The sequence below is a fragment of the Ceratotherium simum genome, chromosome 2 (genome assembly GCF_057802395.1).
Source record: "Ceratotherium simum simum isolate JZ-2026a chromosome 2, ASM5780239v1, whole genome shotgun sequence".
Classification (NCBI taxonomy): domain Eukaryota; kingdom Metazoa; phylum Chordata; class Mammalia; order Perissodactyla; family Rhinocerotidae; genus Ceratotherium; species Ceratotherium simum.
The window spans coordinates 66209443-66233470 of record NC_141901.1 but is presented as its reverse complement, the minus strand read 5'-3'; the positions used below and the strand labels follow the sequence as shown (position 1 = coordinate 66233470).

Sequence of the window (24028 nt, the reverse complement as noted above, 5' to 3'; positions counted from 1 at the left end):
TGCAAGCATTTCACGAGACTGTATTAGTTTGAAATACCCCAACACTTCTATTATCAAGTTTTTCCAAAGTGTCTCTAGTGAAGCTGGGAAGGAATATATTTGTATATAAGTTCAAATATAACAGCAAAACCTGACTGTAATGCCTACATTTGCAGCAGGAGTTATATTCAGAGTTGCCATAGCAGCCACCCACAGTCACACACACACACAAAAAGGGGTGGTAGAGAAGAAAGAAAAGCAGTTAGCAGAGAACAGAATCTATTGTTAAAAAGACAGAGGTACCCTTCAATGTAATTACAAGCAGGAGTCCTGACTTTTAGTCTGAACCACTGTTTAATGATAGAAGATTTCCGAATGGTGGAGTGTTATTAAATGTTTTTTTCTCTAAACATATCTACCATCTGAACCCTTGGCTTTAACCTTTATGGGTGCTGAGATTATGCAGGAGTAGGAGGAAATTCAGCTGACCATGCACATGTTAGGGCTAATATGATTTAGTGACTTCCTCTCTGGAATATTCAGAATGATTGCAGCCAGGAACATTTGTGGTTCTATGGATCTGGGCAAGTTATTTCACTTTCTGAGTGTCCTCATCTGTAAAATGGGCATGATAATAGTACATACTTCAGGAGTTGTTATGAGGATTCAATAAATTAGTATAAATACTCAATTATTACATAAATAATAATGATACAAAATTTTAATAATACACAAATAAGTATTAGTAATACATTAAATAGATTAGTAAAAGTGAAGAACTTAATGCTTGATACAGAGTAAATGCTCAATAAATTTTCGCTATAATAATAATAATAATTATTACTACAAACATGTCCAAGTCTTTATTACAGACCAGAACAGTATGGTTTATAATTCAGGAGTTGCTTAAATAAATGCTGCACGTAAGCTGCTAAAACAAATCAGGTAAGAAGTTGCTAAAACAAACGTCAGCAGACCAAGGGCAAGACAAGATACTAAGATTTTCCTGCACATAAAAGGATAATGCCTTCTCCCATAGCAATGCCTATAAACACCATTTTGGCAGAATAAAAAGACCAAGTATTTTACTATACTAGCAGATTCACCACCTTTGGCAAACCCTGGTTACACAGCAAAATCTATTGTCTATTAGTGCTAAGATAATCATGTAATAGTATTTGGGGTCCGAGAGTATTCTGGAATTTGTCTCAAGTCATTGGCTTGATCACATATGTATATGCAGATATATTTGCAAATCATACCCAGATACAAATATAAACATCAGATTTAGGTGTGATGACAGTGAATGAAAAGTATTTCATGACTTCCGATTCACTCAAGTTTTAAAACTTCATTTTAAGGCTGAATGCTACATATTCTAGGAGGGGTAGAACATGCAGTCAAGCAATTTAGTGAATAGGAAACAATATGCAAGGATGAGCAGATTTCACATCAAGTCTAGAAGTAACTTAGAATGTGAAGCAAAAAGCAAAGCTGATGGGCTAAAGAAATCAGGGGAAATTATAAGAAAAGAGATGGGGCACAGCAAGAGGGCAAGAAGGGAGTTGTAACTGACAAATTGTACAAAAATCAGAAGAGAGTAGAAGAGAAAATGGCTATGATAGGATTTGATTCTTAACTCTAAAAATTTTCTTCATGGGATTTTTTAAAAGTCCAGGCAGTGAAGGATACAATTAGCTTGGCTTAAAAACTTTAAAAATGTTAAAATGCATACACTTATGACCTCCAAAATTATCCCGCCATTGTAAATGTTACATACAATACTAATTGCGCTGTCTAAATTGTCCTTTATTTAGTAATCTTTAATTCCAATCTCAAATAGAGGTGCCACAGGGTATCACTGTATATTCTCTCTGCTTTTAGAGATTATCTGACGTGAGTGCATTAGGAACATTAGAAACATTTCCATAATCAAATAGTTCTTTGAGGGTAAAAATATCTCCAAGTTTTTTTTAGTCATTAAAAATGATTAAATTTCATTTCAAATTGGTCCTGAGATCTTTTGTCAATGAGCTGAAATTAGAAGGAAGTAGCTATTGGTACCATTGGAAAGGAGCACTCAAAAAGATATTTAAATTCTCAACTTCTTACTGGAGCTACGGAAAAGCCTACAGAGCACACTTTTGGAGTCCAACTCCATAGCTGCAAGGCAGATCCTGTTGAGAGAGGGAAAGGCTGATGACTCCAATGCGGGGGTCAAAGAGCTGCCTGCCAAGGCTGCCCTTCTTTCTACTCTTGCATATCAGTAATGCACTCAGCCGTGACCACTTACTTCCACAGAAAGATCCTAAGATAGCTGCACTTGGGGTCTGGCTCTTAGCCCTAAAATAATGGCAAATACTCAAGAATAAAGGAAAAAACATAACTTAAAAGGACATTTTGGTTAGTTCTACAAAATATTAAAACATTGGTTCAGATATTATGATGATATAGTTACTAATAACAAAAGAACTTTCTAGAAAGAGTGCTCCTTTCCCAACCCCTACCAGAGAATATTAGAGCTTGAGTAGGCAGCTAAGAGGCCTGGGTAGTTCTCTTAATTGCCCTATTACAAGTTTATGGGACTGCTACAGGACAAATTTGTTTCCATTAAGCCCTATTTAATATAAAGACAAACATATTCTCAAATAGAAATGCTAATGGCTATATTTTTTAATACAACCAACTACCTACACATAATCTCATGAGAGTCAACTGACTTAATTTTATTCACAGTACAAACAGCTATTATTAAAAACAAATTAAATGGCCTACAGAAAGCTGTTAATGCGACTTCCATTATGGCAAGGAGAAATAATTTCTGCATTGGGAGAATTCACAGAAAGACAGACTAAGACTGGCTTATAATCCTTACTTACTGTCAGATACATAGCTGCATAGACACTGAGAGCCGCTTCTTTGGATGGAAATGTTTTCCTTGCCCTCATGATGAGATCTGGGTTGCCCGTGCAGGCCTCTTCCCCGCTGATGAACTGTGTGTACTGCTGACATCCAAGCGCTGTATAGTTGGGCTTACACAGGGCAAGAAAATGGGGAGCCAGGTTCCCTGTGACTACTTGTCCAGCGTTTACAAAGATATCTGTAGCAAACAGTCCAAACGTATAAATCCCTGAGGAAGAAAACAAACTATTTTAACTCTTTGGTTTTTTGTGTTTTAGTTTACAATAAACCATCATGGAAATATTTTAGAAACTATAAAATAGTTCATACATACATACATATGGTTCCTTCCATTTCAGTCCTCTCTAGTTCCTCCCTTTGCTTTCTGGAGTGGTGGGAGTGTTAAATTATTTAACATATTGAGCTGTCTACCACTGGCTACATTTTTATGCATGATGGGTTTATAAGAAATAAGATAGAAGAAGAAAATATATTCTAAGGCTGTGTTTGAGTAATGAGATTTTTTAAATGGAGACACGTTTCCCTTGAGAGAGTTCAGTCTATCACTTTCTACTAATGTTAGCAATCTTTACTTTTACTTTTTCTCTATTTTTGAAAATACTTTTTTATCTGACTGACATAAAGCAAAGCAGTTTTCTCCCTTTGATTATGCCTCTTAAGCCCATTCAGACTAATATTAACTCTGCTGGAGGTGCCAATTAGCAGTAAAAGCCAATGCCACTAGTTTTCATTTAAATATCATGGAAAATCTTCATTAAAGCAGAATGTTTTTAGATTAATCTCTACCTTGCCTTCAGAAACACATTTTTAAAAGTCACATAAGAGCTAATAACTTAGTTTCACCTTATCTTTTATGGATTGAGTTTTAATTTATCAAATTTGGGGCAAGTTCGTAAATAATAAAGCCATTAAATTATAATTTTTCAATTACCTTCACAGTATTAAAATTTATTTGCTTTGGTTACCTGAAGGTATAAAATTAAGTACACAGATTTTTTTTTCCCTTTTGTAAGGAACATGCCAATTAACTCGAATACAAAAAACATTTTCTAATTTCAATATTATTGATCATTATTACCAAAACTTATCTTTCTACTTAGGTAAGGTAGGCAAAATAAATTCTTTGGCATCACTTTCAATTAAACTTACAGATACAACATTCAAGGATGTGGCACCAATGTAAAGAAATCCATTCTTTCATAATTTGGGGAAATAAAATCCATCACGACATTTTAAAATTATACCAAAATAATATTTCCCAAATAGTTGGTTCATTAAAAAGTCATATAATTCTATTATAATAATTCGATGCTTTTTTCCTGAGTCATATATTTCTGGATTGTTTGTTTTCTAAGACGTTACATAATTATTGGCTATTCTCTAGGAAACCACCAGAAAAATTGTGCAGGATCAAATAATTTTCCATCATTAGCTGCATGGCTGTCCTTTTAATTTTCAAAATATTATGTAAGATTATAAAAGGTTCATGCAGACAACCCTACACATAGCAAAACTCTGTGTATACACAAATGGCAATGAAACAAATAGTTCTCTCTTTATCTAAAATTTTAAAAGGAAACAATAACAAGCTTTTTTTCTAGATCCTACCCCTTTTCCATGAGTCATAGAAGAAAATGTTATCAAAAGCAGAAATTTGGGAGGGGTAGAGAAATGAAAGAGAATGGAACTCAATACAATGTTACTGTATACAACTTCCCCTTCCAAATCTCGTGGCCTAGCACGGGAACCAAAATGACAGGTCTTCATCTCTCTTCTCTTGAAATCCAAGCTAAAATGGGCTCACTTTATTTAACCAAACCATTCTTTTTATCTGGGGTAATAAGCTTTCCTGTTTAAAATAGAGAGAAATATTTGATAAGGATATGGAAATGTCTCTTGATACTTGTAAAGTTCCCAAATGTGTTTAAGTAAAATGTCAGTGCATCAGGCCCTAGGTCAATGTTGTAGCTGACTACAAAGATGCTTATTTTTTTTTTTTTTTTTAAAGATTTTATTTATTCAGTTTTTCCCCCCCAAAGCCCCAGTAGATAGTTGTATGTCATAGGTTCACATCCTTCTAGTTGCTGTACGTGGGACTCGGCCTCACGTTGGACGGAGAAGTGGTGCCTCGGGGCGCTCCCGGGATCCGAACCCGGGCCGCCAGCATCAGAGCGCGCACACTTAACCGCTAAGCCACGGAGCCGGCCCAAAGATGCTTATTAAAGTGAGACCCCATGAGTGTATCCTTCTGCTGACTTCCAGAATAAAGTTGTTATAAAGAGTGATGTCCTTTTATACAGTAATGCTTTGCTTGCAAGCTTCTCATTTTATGATAACAAACTAGAAACATCCAAATCATGATGAACAAGAAAACAAGAAACAAATCAAGCACTCTTAAATATTTTATAAAATCATCTAAGAAGAAACATGTAGAGACCTAAAAGCACACTTTACTTTGTGCCATACATTCTTTAGAAATATGTGTGCAAATGCAGAAAAATATTTTATTTAAGTAGGCATAGTATAATTTGCTTAACAGTATTGAGGAAAGTGTCGATTTCAACAAATACTTCTAGTTCTGAGTATTTTATTGCTTGTTTTGTTATTAAATGCCTCATACAAAGAGAAATAAGTCAAGAACACAGTACTGATGCATGTGAAAAAAATAACTTTTTAAAGTTTCATATAAAAGTTATTCCTTCAACAGCATAAATGAGGGCTTTGGAGATATATAACTTGATGGTAATAAAAAGAACAGTCTTACATATGAAGACCTTTCATCTTCAGAAAGATTTAAAGGCATGATGACATTGCATTAGTCTTTAAGTGCGTTTATATATAGATTAGGTGATCTATGCATAATATCTCCTAAGTCTTCATCTTGATCCCATCAATATGAGAAATATATTGAAGGGTGATAGTATCCTTAATCTTAATACTGATCAGAATTTGTCTTAAATGGTATTCAGTATATACAGACATGCTTTTTTATTCTGATAAATCCAGGAAATAATAATTTATATTAAATTTTATTGTGTCAGTTAAAAAAATTTGTCTTGGCCAAGTTTCTACTGAATTGGATGATTTTCAGCAATTAATCAATGTTCAAATGTATTAGTCCTAGAATTTGAGATTGAAAGTTAAAGTATCAGTAAATCTTGTCCTCTAATAAAATCACCAATACATTTTTGTTGACATTGAAAAACAGCTCAGAAGTAGTACACGGAGTGCTGCGTACGGTAATTAACAAATGCAACATTTCTTTTATTTGCCAAGCTATTTTGCTTGCCCTTCCTGATGTTCAACAACCTACCTACTATCATTTCTCCCTAAGCATTGTTTCTGAAATTTCATAAACACAGTAAATCATTTCTTTTAATTATGTAATTTTTAGTTTCTTAAAGAATATTAAATATCCCAGTGTGGTGTTCTTTTTTCCTTAAAATAATATAGAAATGACACCTTGAAATGGAGTCTTGCAACATGCAAGAGAAAGTAGTATGCAGCATTTATTTTTAAAACATTTCAAAGAAAATATAACCTAATATTTGCATACAGTTAAATGCTAGTCATTTTAAAGTTTAGCTTACACATAAACATTGTTTCAGCAACAATAGAAACAATCCAATGAACACATACCAAGAAATCGTACAGTTCGCCGCACCAGTGGGTTTATATAGCAACAGTCTCCAGTTAAAATAGTTTTCTCCTGGTTTTCAAAATCCCTTGTGGCTAGTTGTAGGCAAAACACAGCAGTTTCTCCAACTATTATCTGGCAAGGAAATAAAAGGTTAAAGCACATTAGATTTTAACCAGTATAAATGTAGAATATTTCTATTTTTAAAAAATGTAAAAAAGGAGCTCCTTTGAATGGTAACAATTTCAGTATAAAACTGAACCATACTTGCTTAACTGAATCCTTTTATTATAAATGTACCAACGCATATAACCCATATTTCTCTCAATTCAAGAGAGTATTAAACAAATAAATGATGAACGAAAATGGACTATAACATTTTTGTTTTCGAACAGACTTCATTAAAAAAAATGAAATATACAAAAGATCTTTGCTTTAAGGAAGCCCTCACTTATTTTTGGCGTGTAATTGAATTCCATATTTTATTTTTAAGTGATTGTATCTTGTTCAAATTTGACTCTGTCATAGAAATCAGAAAAATTCTCTGTGCAAATATTTCTGAAAGGATCTAATATAGACATACTAATTTAAAATTATATTAATACTTTTATAAGAAGAAAGAAAGAATCAATTCATACACATTTGGCCTTGAGGTTATCCTTTGCCAAAATGTCATTATTCTATTATGAGACATTATTAAGAATTGTAATCATTTATATATTCTTTATACTTTAGTATACATATATCATTTTCATATTCATAAAAAACCATATGAAACAGAGAATATATATATTTTATATATATATGTATAATATATATAATACCTCTTTTACAAGTGAAAAAAAACAAGACGAACTGAAATGAATTGCCCAAGGCCACAGAGCTAGTGAGGAGAAAAATTAGGTTCTAGTACAGATTCTTTACTCAACTAGGCTGATTTATTAAAGAACCGGCTATCTTCCATTCATATTTGTACCATTTGCAGTGCTTTCCTACAGGGTCCTTAAAATCACCCAGCAAGGCTTGGCGAGGTTAAATACTTTGCTCCCCACCAGGCCAGTCAGAAGCCGAACAGGAATTTCTGACTCAGCCTCAGATCTTTTGACCCTATTTATACCATGATCAACAGCACTGGAAATAACATCAAGAGAAAAGCAAATGGCACCAATAGTATGTCTCCTAACCTGTCATTGTTAAGGTTAGTTTTTAGTACATCTTGTCAAGATTAAATAACGTGCTATATAGGGAGTCCCTGACATCCCCTGGGGAAATGCTTTTGGGGTATTTATGAAAAGTAATATCTATGATTACAAGATATTCAAAATTATAAGCAGGAGGTAGAGAAGGAGGTCACGGGAGATTAGATGTTTGACCTAATTTACCTCAATATGAGCAACAGATTATAAGGCATCTCTTAATTTTTATCCTCCTTTCTACCTCCTTTTCCTCTTTTCTTAATATATCTCTTCTTTCAAGTAGGGCAGGGTTCAAGGTTAAACCAGAAGATGTTGAACTGAATTATATTAAGGGAGTCTAGTCTTGCCTATCTGGTAAGACTGGATTGAATTAGGGAAGGCTAGAGTTTATGGCCTTCCAACTCCTCCTGAAATTTTAACTTTGGTAAAGTAGAACAGGTATGTGATGAAACAGTTCATCCAGCTTAAAGAGGCATAAGAGGTATTTTCTATAGGTTTGTCAGCTGCCACCAGGCCCCTATGTGAAACTGACATAGACAAGCGGTGTGTTGACACCTTCTTATGTCCCTTTCTGAATCCTCTTTCATGCCCTACCTCCTCTCTGCCGCTGCTTGAAAGAAATTACTTTCTGAGTTTTCAGTTTCAACTTCTTCCAGGTATGTTTTGCCCTAGAATGCTCCAAATTCTAACAACCTGTCATCTACTCCACATCATGGGCTGACTGGCTCCCTGCCTGATTCTGCCCTCTCAGCTTTCTCTTCTTCACAGCAGGTACCAGGGAGTCTCCACTCCCAGGTTAGCTCCACCCCATAGTACACTGAACCCCCAACTCAGTCTGTTAACACACTAAATTCCCTAGAATGCAGTACCCAATAATTCTTACTGAATTCATGAACGAATTCCATCCTCAATAGAGCTCATCTTCAACAGATCAGAAGACTTACTCTGCCTCTGACCTTTTGCCTGACTCCTAATAACCAATTTCTTCTGCCTTGTTCATGTGATGAAGGCTCCACCCTAGTTCTTATAACCAGATCCTGTATGGTTAATCCCTGACTTGATAACTTGTTTAGTTACCAGGTTCCTACCAGACTGAGAGCTTTCTTGTCTGGGCCACTCTTTCCAGGGCTACTTTTCCCAATTTTCCTATTGCTAACTCTTGCTTGCCTGTATCTCAGCACATTACATGTTCCTGAATTTCCTGCATGTGTCTGGTTATTTTTTTGTGTGTCAAAAAAACACTATCTCAGTCAATTTCGTTTGGCTGCTACTAAAAGAAATCGACTGAAACTAGATTAAGCAAAACAGGAAATTTATTCTGGGGTTGGTGGGTTATCTCAGAATTTAAGGGGACAGGGCTCAGGATTAGGCTCAGGAATGGAAATTCCTCAGGAGTCCAGACAACTACTTTCTCAGTTTCATTCTCTTTCTCTGGAGTCACACTGTCTCTCATCTCGGCTCTTCTCTGAATGCCTGACTCATTCTTGTCTTTCTGCAAGCCAGCTCTCCTGTTCCCTAGCGTACATGATTGTCCCAACAGTCTCCAAGAGCCTTGTCTTGAACGCGTCAGCTCAGTTCAAGGAAAACTCAACTAATTAGATTCACTGAACCTCAATTCCAAATTCCTAGGAGGCTCAGCTTGGAATAGGTGTCTCCCTGATCCAACTAACCAAGGTTAAGAAGGAGTGTTATGGTGTATGGAAACTGCCTCTGTGCATACAGGGAGCAATTCTCAAAAAAAAAAAAAACAGGAGCTGCAGAGTGATAATCAGAAATTATGTGCCTCCTGAGGGAAACACACACTACCACCTATGAAGTATTCTTGCCAAAAAAATTCTAACGTGAATCTGATCAAGCCTCCAGAGACAGTCACCAATTTACAAAAGCGCAGAGGTCAGAAGCACCTGTTAGACTGCACCCTGGGATGCCATCAACAAAATCCAGACTGTGGCAAATTCTGCAGTACAAACAAATAAATTGCAAGAAAATAAAAAAGAAAAGAAAAAGAGATGGAGGGGGGAAATAGAGATTAAAAGAGACTTAAAAGATGTATCAACCAACTGCAATGTTAAAAAAGACAAAACCAGCTGGAAATTTGTACACTCAAGGTCTATAATTAATGACATTAAAAAATTACGGTTAATTTTTAAGGTATTATAATGGTAAAAAAAAAAAAAAGAGAGAGAGAGCTGCAGTGACCTTATGTCTACTTCAAACTCTCCTCCAATCCATCTTGCTGGACCTCCCCTATGCTAGTTCTTGCCCTAAACTAGCCCTTTCCACCACGTTCTCTGGATACCATGTTCTGTCTGCCTACTTGGACTTCATCTCATCCAATGTATGTGCCAGGGCCCTGGTGTCTGCTTTCCTCCACTGGGTATGTCTACTTCCCGCTCTACTTCTTCCTCCCTCACTGTAACACCTGTGGAACTCCTCGTCCAAATCATATTCTCTCTCAACTTCCCCCCATCCTAATTTCCTGAGTCAAAATTCTCATTGTTTATTGCTCTCAAATAAATTCAAATAATGAAAATAAAACAACTCTTATTATGATGAATGGTTAGATGCCTTCTGAGTTAAGGATGCAATGCGAGGCACTGATGTTTAAACAAGAGTTTATAACTAGTTGGGTGGATATATATAATATAACTAATTACAAAGAGAAGTAATTAATCATGGTACAAGGCTGCACACACTGAGTTGTATTTGATGGGTTTGGACAATAAATGCTAGTAAAACATTTAGGAAGAAGTGTCATTGAGTAACTGAGGGCATCTGCGGTGGCCATGAATATGCCACTAGGATCTCCTGCTGCAGGGAGGCTTCAGGACTGATGGCCCCAGCCGCTGCTCCTTTGGATCCATACTGAGTCCCCGCTAACACCACACTTCCTGCGGGCTCCTCCTAACCAATGATTAAGCATGGTGGGAGTACTCTGGGGAGCCTATTCATCTGAGATGTGGGCTATCTCTAACTGGCAATTTTGGTTTGAATACTCCTTATGAGCTTGGCCAAATCACTCTTGGAACTGTGCAGCACTCTGAGGTGCTTTCTACCCAATCCTTCTTCCTTCCCCCTCCCCCTCACAGGGGTCAGGCCTCCATCATAGTCTGAAGGCTCTCCCTGCCTTCTCTGGCTTAGCACTCCCAGCCTTTACTTTTACAAGTGTTTCCCCAATACATCTCGTGTATATCTAATCACCTTTGGTACTTGCTTCTAAGAGAACTCAAATTAATAGGGCATCAAAGAAAAGGCTGTGATCCTGACTACTCTTATAGGTAGGGTATTATTACATAGATATAGAGGATTTGGACACGGCCCTACCAGAAAGGCAGTTTTAGGAGAGGAGAGGAGGTAGGCTTTCTCCTGCTAGCTCTCAACTTGACCTGAACATAGGCTAAAGTAGATTGAGTTTGCCTTGGAGGCAGAGGATCTGGTCAGTGAATTACAGACCTAAATTCCATGTTCCCTCATGTTATTTTAGTTCTTTTTTATTGTCCTGTCAGAAGCCCTCCCTGGTGGACTTCATTCCTCCTAAGGTTTTACCAACCCCTGCTGCTCTAAGGAATCCTAAATCCTCTCCCCTGAATGCCAGATGCAGGTCTCCAACCACCTATTAAACAGCAACATCTCAACCTGCTCACATCTGCATACTGAAGTACTCAAAGCCTTCCCATCCAGAATGAAATTCCTTCTCCCACCCTAAACCTCCTGCTCTTGCATGTCATCATCTCAATTAACCCCCCATCCTCCACTTGGACACACAGGTTAAAACTCTCACACTCTTATACACCACGTTGACACCTCCATTTCTCTCATTTGCCTCTCTCCATCGGTTGCGAGATCCTGTTGCTTTTATGTCTTAATTATATTTCAGATACATCCATTTTTATCACTATTGCCATTTTAAAATTTAGTCTCTTATTACTTCTTTCTGCATTACAGCAGCCTCGGAATTCACCTCCGTGCTTCCATTTTCTCTGCTCTTCAAACCGTCTACTGCCAGCTTGATCTATTGAAAACAAATTGTGTGCAATCCAAATTTCCTATTTACAGTCTTCAGAGCCAGTGGAGTAATAGGAATTGTCATAAGAGATTGTTTACAGCTGAGCCTAAACCCATCTTTTCAAGCTTCTGCAACTGTTGCACAGCCTCCAGACATGCTATGTTCTAGTCACAGCTAAACATTTTCATTCCCCAACATACCAGGCATTTCCACACAGCCAGGCTTTTATACTTGGTCCATGGCTTAGTATAGCCTGGCAGGCTGGGCACAGTTCTGTGCTTGAGACATGATTTAAATATTGCTTATTCTATTATCACTTTATGTCTATTCCCGGTACAACCCATTCCTCCCTCTCTGTATTTCAATAGCACTTTGTACATTTATTATGTTACTTTCCACATGGTTTTATAAGTATCAGTAACATCTGTCTCCTCCACTCAATTGAGAGCTTCTCTGAGGCAGAGACTGTCTAATGTTTCTCTTTATACTTCCATATTAAAGCACAGTGACTGGCAATAAATGTGAATGGCTGCATGAATGAATGAAATCCAGTTCCATCTGCCCATTTTATAGATAAGAACACCTATCCAGAGAAGTAGAGGAGTTACAGGTCTGAGTCACACAGTTACCAGCACAGCCAGAATCTGAATCTAAGTTGAGAGTTATTTTGACCACAGCCTCTGCCTAGGAACTTGCAAGTTTTTCCTCCAAGTTTTCCAGGTTAAGCCACGTCAGCCCCCTGCTCCTCACTCACGCTCCTGAAGCTCAGGTGACACTCTGGTGTTCAGCCACCTTCCTAGCATTTCTAGTTTTAAAGGGAGGTGTTGGGACACAATTCACCTCATAAGGACTTTTGCAACTTCTGGGGCTCCAGGTATAAGAGAACTGAGTACAGAGAAAGACTTTCCTGATCTTTTTGACATACACGCCAGTCTTCCAACAAAGATTAAAAGAGCTTCACAAGACCCTTTCTAACTCTGCCATTATTTTTTTGAGATTCTGTTTTCAATGCCATTTCTTCATGTTTCCTCTGCACACCCTTGGTTCTTATATGGAATTGAGGACCTGGTGGTTTGGTCATTTTCCCACCATTATCAAGAAGGGGGTCTTAATCTGGTGTCACTGGCTGCCATTTTCATTTGATTCCCAAAGCAGCCCTTGGGTAAAGAGCATAATTGGTTTGCTTTCTCTCCTGGGTGTGGGAGAGGAGAAAACATGACAGTACAAGGGCACAGAAGCCAGAGATGGGGATGCTAAAAGCTTTGTCACTTGGTAGTGTTCTTTGATAAAATTTCCTTTCTTCTGTGAATTAATAAATGAAAGCTGTTTCCAGAGAGAGTTGAGGTGGTGAACAGTGTTAACTGAGATTGCCTGGAAGGGAGCATGGCCTCTCCTCCCGCCTGCCACAGGCTCCAGCTGTCTATGGAGAGGGAGAAAGGAGCAGAACTTCGGCAAGGACACCTGTGGCACCAGTGGGGAGAACCAACGGGCTTCCCGTGATCAGGTGTTCAGAGGGAGGACTCCTCCTCGACTCAGCAAAACCTCCCCATTCATTGGGACATAAAAGAGAAAGGGGGAAGAAGCGCTCTACTAGTAGAGAGTGTAGGCTGGCACAGTAAGTACATAGCTGTCAACTCGCACTTCATTTCTTTCTTCTGCCTCCAGCTCCCCTCAACTAGGCTCACTAACCTCATTTCACCCCCACTCCTCTGCCAAGGGAGGTGAAGCCCCTGCCTGTTCCCCAGTGCAACAGGAAGCCCTCAAGCAACCTCTGTGGAAGGCTGGAGTCAATCTGATCCAGAATATGATAAGGGCCCAGGAGCTAGTAGTCAAGGGCCCTCACTGCTTCACCTACCCAACCAGGGCTGTGTCTCAGCAACCATGCTGTTTCTTGAGTCACAGTCCCCTCCCATGCAAACTGATAGTCTACATCCTGGGAGGCAAGAGATGCACTCCTGAACCTCACCCAGCCTGATAAACAGAGGTCCTACATTCCACAGATCTCCCAAAACAGGAGTACTATGTTCCCTATTATATGCCATTCTCTCACTGAGTCACCGCACTATGCTTTCTTGAACTCAGTGTTGACGTTATGAAGCCCCTTGAACCCTGCCTTGCTTATCAAGCTGGTGCTACACATTCTCCCTTCCTAAATGACCCATCCATGTCTCCATCCCATCTTTGAGGATAGATTTGGTATCTGGTTCTGTTTCTTATCCATTACCCTGTTTGGCAGTGAGTAAAAAGCCCCATCTTGCTCATGAATACCAACCTAGAAAAACGCAAGTGTGAATCATAAATCCCCAAGTATAAATGTATAAATGTCTCTGTTATGAGCACATAACATCACTCTCATACCTCAACTCCCAGAGGCTGACCCTGTTATATTCTCTAATGAAAAAATACCAAAGTAAGTTTTTCTAAGAAGATAAAATCATTGTAGATTTTCATCAATGTCAAACTCCAAATAGCTTAAAGTTTTCATTTATATAAACCCAATTAGAAATTCCTCTCCCCTTCACCTGAAGGGGAGAAGGTAACTCAAAGATATCTATGCATCACTGGTTTGAAATTGATACAAGAAAACCATTTCAGATGTAACATAGCAGCAGAGGTCATGCACTCAGGGTGACAGTACTTGCCAAGTGTCTCACACACTTCAGACACATGTCAAATAATATCTGAAAAGAAACTTTGATCTGTAAAAGTATAGTCATGGGGTGCACTTAAATTTTAAAATGTAGGAGGGTATTGGGTTTATATTTAGGTTCCTATGAAACATATTGTGCATTCTTGGTTATTACACAGACACATATATGGAGAGAGCTCATTTCCCATCATCGACTTCACAGTAGCCAAAGAAAGTCTGAAGTTATATTACAAGGGAAAAAGCTGCACTGGGTACTATCTCGCGAACTTTGTGTCATGATACAGAGAAATTAAGGTTTCTTCTGTGTACATATGGATTTCAGCGCCCTTGCTAAGTAAGGCAGTTGCTAACTTCTCAGAACGTAGTTTCTGAGTGGAATCGAGGCTGGGAGAGAGGAGAATTAATTGGAGTGAAGAAGTAATATAGTTGGTAATGCAATGGTTGCAGTTAAACTATGGTTATGTCTTACTAGAACTGCATATATTTCACAACTTGACCACCAAAAACTTGTATTCTCACTTTCATACTACAAAGCTGCTGTGGGAAGTGGCTACCCAGCATGGAGCAATACGCCCTGCACACCTGCCTCTAGGTGACTTAAGCCAAAGGAATGTTAGGATAAATGATGTGTGTCAGTATCAGACCAAAGAGGTAAAAAGTCAGGTGTGTCTTCTCCATGTTCTCTTCCCTCATCTGCTGGCTGGAAGCAGAGAGATCTCTGGGCCCTGAAGTTTGTGGTGCCACAAGATGGAAGAAGTCCAGGTGCCCTCAGTCAGCGGCCCTGCACTGGACTATTACACAGTGAAAGATGAACTCTAATTTGTTAAGGCAGTGAAATGTGGGGGTTTATTTGTTACAGTAGCTGAAACTTACTGATTTCCCTGTTTTTAATAAAGAGGGAGCAAGTCTCAGGCTCAGAGTCTTCAGCAGAAAACAATAACTGGCTAGAATCGAAAAACATTGGTTTTCATTGTATTTATTTTGTGGTTACCTTCTACTTATCAAGTGATATTGGTATGCCGTTTATGGTAATAAGTTTTCTTTTACAATAATTTGTTAGTAAAGTGGATTGATTTAAAGAAAAAATGAATGATAGCTGAGATGGTATGCAGCCATGATAGAAATAATGAAGGTGATACCCTAAGAGGCAAATTTGGGAAACATTTAACATATGATAAAAACTAACTTAAAGCTTCTGCACAGCAAAAGGAACAATCAACAAAATGAAAAGGCAATCCATGGAATAGGAGAAAATATTTGCAAGTCATATATCTGATAAGGAGTTAATATCCAAAATATACAAAGAATTCATATAACTTAATAGCAAAAAAGCAAACAACCTGATTAAAAAAATGGGCAGAAGAACTGAATAGACAGTTTTCCAAAGAAGCCATACAAATAGCCAATAGTTACATGAAAGGATGCTCAACATTATGAATCCTCAGGTAAATGCAAATCTAAACCACACTGAGATATCACCTTACACCTGTTAGAGTAGCTATTATCAAAAAGACAAGAGATGATAAGTGTTGGCGAGGATGTGGAGAAAAGGGAACCTTTGTACACTGTTGGTGGGAATGCAAATTGGTATAGCCACTATGGAAAACACTATGGAAGTTCCTCAAAGAGATTAAAATAGAACTACTATATGATCCAGCAATCCCACTTCTGGGTATTTATCCAAAAGAATCAAAATCAGGATCTTGTAGCGATATCTGCACTCCCGTGTTCGCTGCAGCTTTATTCACAACAACCAAGACATGGAAACAACCTAAGTGTCTGTCTATGGATGAATGGATAATGAAGATACATATAATGGAATACTATGCAGCCACGAGAAAGAAAGAAATCCGGCTCTTTATAACTTGGACGAACCTTGAGGTAAATAAGTCAGACAGAAAAAGACAAATACTGTATGATCTCACTTATACGTGGAATCTAAAAGAGCCAAACTCATAGAAACAGAGAGTAGAGTGGTGGTTACCAGAGGCTGGTGGGGGGTGGGGGTGGGAATGGAGAGATATTGGTCAAAGGGCACAAACTTCCAGTTATAAGATTAACAAGTAGTTCTGGGGATCTAATGTACAGCCTGTGATTATAGCTAATAATACTCTATTATAAACTTGAATGTTGCTAAGAAAGTAGATCTTAAATGTTCTCACCACAAAAAAGAAATGGTAACCATGTGATGTGGTGCAAGTATTAGCTAACACTATGGTGGTAATAATTTTGCAATATACAAGTATATCAAATCAACACATTGTACAACTTAAATTTACACAATGTTATACGTCAATTATATCTCAATACAGCTGGGGAGAGAGATTTAAAAAAAGCTAACTTACATGGCGTTTGCTAGGTTTTAGTCACTGTTCAAGTGTTTTGCAAATATTTACCAATTTAATCTTCAAAACAGCCACACGAGGTAGGTATTGCTATTCAAATCCAATGACAGATGAAGAAAATAAGGCATAAAGGAAACTGCCTGGAGCAGAGTACAGAGTGGGGAACTAGCATCTGAACAACCTGAACCCCTGCTCTTCACCTTCATGTTACTAGACATGGTTAAGATTGTGGGCATGTGGCAACCAGGAGGCCCCAGTACCCTAGGGAGAGGACAGTTTTAGTGAAACAGTGAGTCAACAGGCAGCTTAGAAGGACATGAGGCCAAGAACTGGATTTTTTCCTTTGAGTTGATGTTTACAGTCTTTAAGACACAGCAAAGGTTAAGAAACACATGAAGCTGAGATCCCAACCACTGGGTGAGACAAGCTTATAAATCATTTTTTAAATGGGAAACCAGAGGAAAGGTATTTGTTTTGAAAGCGCTCTATGGGCAGTGGTTCTAAAACATGGTCCTCAGACCAGAAGCACCTGGGAAGAGGATGGAGATGCAAATTCTCGGGTCTCATCCTAGACCTACTGATTCAGAAACTTTGGGCATGGGGTCCAGCCATCTGTCTTTTAATAATCTCTCCAAGCTCTCTACAGGATGTTTCAAGGAGTCTAAAGCTCCTGATTACCACAGGCTTTAAATTTGTCAGGGATATTTTAAGAGATTTCTAGATATTTATTTGAACCAATAATTATTATGTACTTGTACTGCGCAAAGAGCTATTCTAGGCATTGTCGTGAAGGGTGGGATTATAGAAGCAGAGATTAAAGGAAACCTAAAGTAAAAAGAAACTCAGCGCTCTCACTTTCCAGATGTTTTACATGAGACTTGGAGAGACGAAGTGTCCTGACAAGCTGCTAGATGCTCAGCACCCTGCAGGTCACTCTCGTCCTCTGGCTCAGAGTCCACTGCACTTCTCACTATGGCTGAAATGCAGGAGTCCATTAAAGAAATTTAAAACTTACCTGCCAACACAAACACATATGCAAGTAACACGAGTGAATGAACAAAGAGATGAGATAGGAGTAAGTGCTGACTGAGGACTGAGTACGCAAGTGACCAAATGTGGCGTCACATTTTGGAACGCTCTCGCAGAAAGGGATCCAGTCTTCTTCAACCCCATCTAAGCAGTGTGTTCAATACTAACCCTCCAGGGCTTGAGGACCAGAGCCTATGGGATACGGAAGTACTGCCTGCAATGTTTGCTCCTCCGAGCACTAGAAAGGCATATTCATCTCCCCAAGGCAGCAGTACAGTGAGCATGAACTCTAGAACCTGATTGCGTGCGGCTGAGTCTTGGCTTTACCTCTTATTAGCTGGATGACCTTGGGCAAGTCATGTAACTCCTCTTTGCCTCAGTGTCCTCATCTAAAAAATGGAGTTGATAGGAATGACGCCATAATGGGCTGTTGGGAGGATTAAATGACTTAACTGTTGTAAAATTCCCAGAATAGGAGCTATCACAGAGTAAGCACTATGCAAATTTTAGCCATTATTAGATGCCCTTGAAGGTTTTGTCCAGCTCAGACCCATGATGGATTGGTGTTTGTAACAAGGGGATCTGGCATGCCTGGAATATGATCGTAGTTTGATAAGCTGGGATAGTGTGAAAGTTCTGACACTAATCTTTGAGTGCATGTGTGTGTGGAGGGGATGGAGGGTGGACAGCATGAGGATACAGGAAAGGGAAGCGTGGTTTGCCTAACAACAAGGCATACATTTACAAGCTATGAGTATTCCTTTTTTAATGACGAGAAGCTTGTGAAAACCATTAAAAAAATTCTTTCCTAGTTAAAATAAATGCTGCTAATTAAACTTTACATGATCTTCTTACTTTGCCCAACCATTCATATAAATGTAGTGAACATAAGCTATTAAAAAATGAATTATAAGAACACTGTAATACAAACTCATTTTGCATACTTGCAGTTTTTTTTTTTTTAATTTTAATATATAAGGTCAAATTTTCCATGGTCACAAATCTACTGTAGGCCAGTAATGTTATAATGCACCCGTCATTCCTCAAAAGAGCTAACTCATAATTAACAAAAACTAGTAAACAGATTATTAGCATGCTTTCCAGCTCTTCTAAAATACACATTTGAATTAATTCCCCATTTTTCATCAACAATAGAAAAGCAACATCATAAAAAAAATTAAATATTCTTTGGGACTTTGAGATGATGGAGTTTTTAGAAATGAGCCTTTGAAGCACAAGCAATAATTAAATGTTCCTATGTTAGTACTACTAAAATGATGTTCAGCACTATGTTAAGTGGTTGTTTTGTTTCGGCGGGGGGCGACGGTAGATCCTTGGTCAAAAAAAATCAGCTAAAAGCTACAAACTTTTAACCCTCCTGGAGATTCACAATGCATATTAGCACATCAAAATTTGTAATTTCTAGCTGTCCCATGATAGCATTACTTTATTGTCTTCATTTTATAGATGGACACTGACGCATAGAGAGATTACATGATTTACCTGAGATCATTCAGCTAAGTCATAAAGCCAGGACTCAACTCCATGCAGTAGTTTTGGAGTTCAACTTGACATTATAATGTTTTATTATTTTGCTTTATTTTAGGAAGGAAAGTCTGGCAGTTAAAGCTTTCTTGTCTGAACTTCAACATTTATGAGTGTAATTTCCTCCCAATTAGCTTTCCTGCATGAACCAAAAGCACGCCAGTCTGTTTAAGAAAACTGTTACCTTTACTGCTCAGTGCTTCCCAAACTTATCTGATCTTAGGAATCCATATTCTAGGGACAATGCTAAATATCTGGGTGAGCCTGTGTCCCAGAAACACTAGGGAGAGTAAGTAAAAGCACAAGTCTTCTTCCTTTTTAGAGGCGAGACATTCGTATTTAGTTAGGAAGGAGTAGCTAGTGTAGCTATTATATGATAACCGGGGAAAAGATTTAGGGCTCCTCAGAAAGAAAAAGTAAAGCTGAGAAAGGCTAACTTTATAAAGTGACGATGAACTCATTCATGAGTTCATGAGGAGAGAAGGAAGTTTAATATGAAAGAGAACAAATATTAATTCCCACAATGAGAGAAAATTAATACACTAAAAGGTGACACAGGTGAGAATAAAATGGCATTTAAGTAGTGTTTTAAGATGTATGTGCAGCAGAAAGTGGTCAGGGAAGGACAGTGGGATTTACCTGACCTCTCAGATCTATGGCTCAGAGAGAATAACAATCCTTACCTGTAGAACAGAAGAGCCATACTTTTCCCCACGGGACTTTCTTGGGGTGTCTGCTGGTCACTGAATCTGGGCAGAATTAGCAAGGGACCTGAGCCAGTGTTGTGGTTCTTTATTACTGTCTTGTAGCAGACAGTAATTCTACCTTTTTTTTTTTTTTCATATTTTTTTTTTTGCTAGCGCAGAAAATCTATGTTGCTCTATGGTTGAGATTTCTTCTGTACCGAAATATAGGTTTCTGCTGTACAACAGGACTGAGTTATCAGTGGTCACCCTCAGGTACCCTGCCCACATTAAGGGACGATGCATTCAACAGACTGAACTGTGACACTCTGAGTGACGCTCTCCTTTTCAGGAAAATAGGCTTTTGAGGTGACAGCTCCGCCTGGGAAAGCAGAAATAGTATTCCTTACAATTTCAAATCCATCATACAGGTCTCTCCCTGGAGGCCATCTTTTTCCGGTTTCCTGGGCCTTCATTTCTCTCATCTTTAAACAGACTGTCAGAACAAATGTCTTTTAAGGCCATTCATTTTTACTGAAAAAAATGACTAGACATCTGAAGGACTTTATTTTTAAAACACTTCCACAAGAAGAGTAAATGTTAATTACATAGGAAATCCTTATACGTTACCAAGCCATTAAAAATGTTTGATGAGAACACACAAAGAAAAGCATGATTGAAACCCAAAAATAAATGAATGAGATGAATCTTGGAACATAAACTCATTTGGCAGTCTGGTCTCATCTGTATTTGGTATAAGTGCAACTTTCCAGCTGACAGCTCACAGTGTATTAGGAAAAGGTATAATTATAATTTAAATGTGAAACCCTAACAGCTCTGATTCAGCGGAATTTATTAAGTAAGCCAATTTAAGAGTTTCCAAGATATAATGGAAATACATTTTAAAAAACTGATTATTTATAAACCCAAATGCCTTTAAGCTTATGATATATACATATTCATTTTACAAATTCAGATATATATTCCCTTCATTGTCATTTTAAAAAGTGGCATATAGCTCTTACCACGGATCAGGTACTATTCTAAACACTTTACATATATTAATATAATTTGGTCCTCACCACTATCCTATGAGGTAGGTATTATTATCCCTTTTTACAGATAAGGAAACTGAGGCACAAAGAGATTAAGTAATTATCTCAAGGTTTCGTAGCTGTTAATGACAGACCTGAGATTCAAACCTAGGCAGGCTGACTCCAATTTTAATATTATTTTCATCATCAAAGATTTTTGCAGGAATGGAGTCAAAGGACTTTATAAAATACATAGTAACCTACTCTATCACTCAATGTCAAATTTGACATTATAATATTTTATTATTTTGCTTTATTTTAGGAATAAAAGTCTAACAGTTAAAGCCTTTTCATCTGAACTTCTGCACTTATAATTTCCCCCAATTAGCTTTTCTGTATAAAGCACAAATATGAGAATCTGTTTTTTTTTTCAAAAAAAAGCTATATAATTTTGACTTATAGATAAGATGCTCTAAAAACAGTTAATTTTATTCAAAGTAAGAGTCAAGAATAGAGTCTGTATGGGTGGGCAGAATGCAGTGGGGCTGGGACTACTAATTTCTGCTGTGTCTCCCCAGCCTACTGCATCTTAATTTTAGAGTCAGCCTGTTACCCTGAAATGTCATTTTGAAGTATTGGTGATGGGGCAGTTTGGCGGGAGGTTCAAATAATATTAACCGGAAGTTCATTCTTTTTTTAACAAAAAGATAAAACTTTGAAGAAAAGTTATAGATTCATATTATTTCTCAAAAGAATAATGATTAGAGGCTGGCCTGGTGGCGTAGTGGTTAAGTGCACACACTCCGCTTCAGTAGCCCGGGGTTCGCAGGTTCGGATCTGGGCATGGACCTATGCACTGCTCATCAAGTCACGCTGTGGCAGTGTCCCACATGCAAAATAGAGGAGGATGGACATGGATGTTAGCTCAAGCCAATCTTCCAAGAGGAAGATTGCAACAGACATTAGCTCAGGGCCAATCTCCCTCACCAAAAAAAGAAAAAAAAGAAGAATGACTATATATTTATCTGCAAAAGTTGAAAAGCATAGTAGAAGCCTACAGAACTGATGTGAAAGCCTTTCTATTAATCTGAATTATTAAGGGGAAAAAAAGTACAACTTTGAAGTCTGCTATTTCTTCCATATATAACTTACTCAGTTTCTATGCTGTTTCCCTACCACCTCTCCCTGCAAGATTCAGAGCAGCCTTTACACGTATTTGAACATGCATGTAAAAAATTGTCCTCAGATAAGAATCCTTGACTTTTACACTTGGACGGAACTTAATCTTATCCAGCCCACTCATCCTTCAGAAAACTTGTTCAAATGTCTGTACTATACATAATCTAAGATTCAGCATCTCTATTGAGTCCTATTGCGGGCTGTCAAAATATTTAGAGTCATCACATCTCAGCAGTTAGCATGACTGTTGCTGAGAACATAAAATGCCGGCTCCAAGCCCTCTGGCACCAAGGTCCATAACTCTGAGCAGCAATATCCAATGAAGGTTTTAGAAGCAGTTTTCCTCCGTTCTGTCCTTTCTATTTCATTCAGAAACAAAATAAGTCTTTCTGATCCTTTTACTGCATGAAATATTTTCATGTTAATAGTGCTGGCTCCTTCTCGTGTTGACCCAAGGGGTGCTGGGCCCCCTAGGGTCTCCCCACTGGGACCATTCGTGTTGCAAACTGGTGAGAACACTTCAGAAGGTTGAACAAGCCTCTGTTTGCAGAGGACAGTACTAATTGCTGTGCAAAGAACAGAGCACTGCTCCAAATTCTCGGGCTTCTGCCTCTGACTTACCCACACAGGATCTTGGGAGGTGTTGGGCCTGAACAGACACTGAGTGGGAAGAGCGAGAGTCCCCTCATGGGCATGAGAGACGAGAATTCTCATTTAGCGTCTCTCTTTCCAAGCTCCCTTTGGTGCTACAGGATATCTCAAAATCATAATTTTTGGACCTATTGTTTATTACATTTCACAGTTGGCAAACATTTTGAGAAATCTGCAAGTCAGTATCAAAAGGTAAATTTGTAACAGATCATTGAAATCCTATGAATATTTGAGTCCTATGGATATATGACTCAATAAATATAGGACTGAAATACTCAGAAAAACATTCCCTCAAAAAGCAACAGGAAACAATTCTACCTAATGAGCAATTCTGAGCACAGTTTGCTGGCCAGCAGTTTTAGACGGCTATTAAAATCTCAATCAAGTTTTCTTTCAAAATCTTAATTACAATCTCTCCATATGAACTTAAGAAAAATAGTTTTGGAATGAACCTGTTATGTACAGTACTGATAATTTTAAAGGTTTATGTAGTATCAGTGTTTATAATTCATGACAGCATGAGAATATTCAAATGAATTATAATTCTTCATATCCTGAAATAAAACTAAAAGGCTATTGAATAAACATTGATTGAACCCAAATTTGCACATAGCAGACACTGTTGTTTGCCTAATCAATGTTAACTATCCCTATTCCTCACAAAGCCTTGATTTTATTCAGTTATCAACCTTCTCTTCTGGCCATGATCTGCAGGGGAGTCAGGGACATCTTCGGCCTCAAAGGATGAATGATTTCTCAAGTCCTGATGGCCACATCTGTGACGAATTTAGCCCTGGGCATGTGATGAAATTCTGCCCAAGGAAGGATGAGAAGACTTCTGCTAGGAATGAGTGCTTCAAAACAGGGGTCCTTGCTTTTAAAAAGAGACTCACAGAAGAAATATTCTTCTGTTAGACATCACCATGTTTGCACGTGATTTCTAGAATAAGAGCGGCCATTGTGCAATCCCGAGAGTAGCCAGCCAAGAGCAAAGCAGACACATATTACTGCAAAGTGGAAAATGAAGAGAAACCTGGATCTTTAATCTGTTGTTCAGATACTGAATTAGTCATTTTTGAGCCATTCTAACTTGGCACTCCCTGTTACGTGACATCATAAATTTTCTTTATTGTTTAAATGCTTAAGTCAGAGTTTTCTGGTGTTTACAGATG

At 38.0% G+C, this 24028-nt stretch overlaps 1 protein-coding gene across 2 annotated transcripts in view; it reads right to left on the bottom strand.

Annotated features, from left to right (window-relative positions):
* Window positions 1-24028, bottom strand: part of PLPPR5 (phospholipid phosphatase related 5) — a 110180-nt gene that overhangs the window by 63878 nt on the left and 22274 nt on the right. For both annotated transcript variants that reach the window (XM_004420794.3, XM_004420795.2), the window contains exons 2-3: window positions 6541-6673; window positions 2859-3109 (exon numbers count right to left, since the gene is read on the bottom strand). In XM_004420794.3, the coding sequence (XP_004420851.1) occupies window positions 2859-3109; window positions 6541-6673 (384 nt within the window). The remainder of the gene's footprint in view (window positions 1-2858; window positions 3110-6540; window positions 6674-24028) is intronic.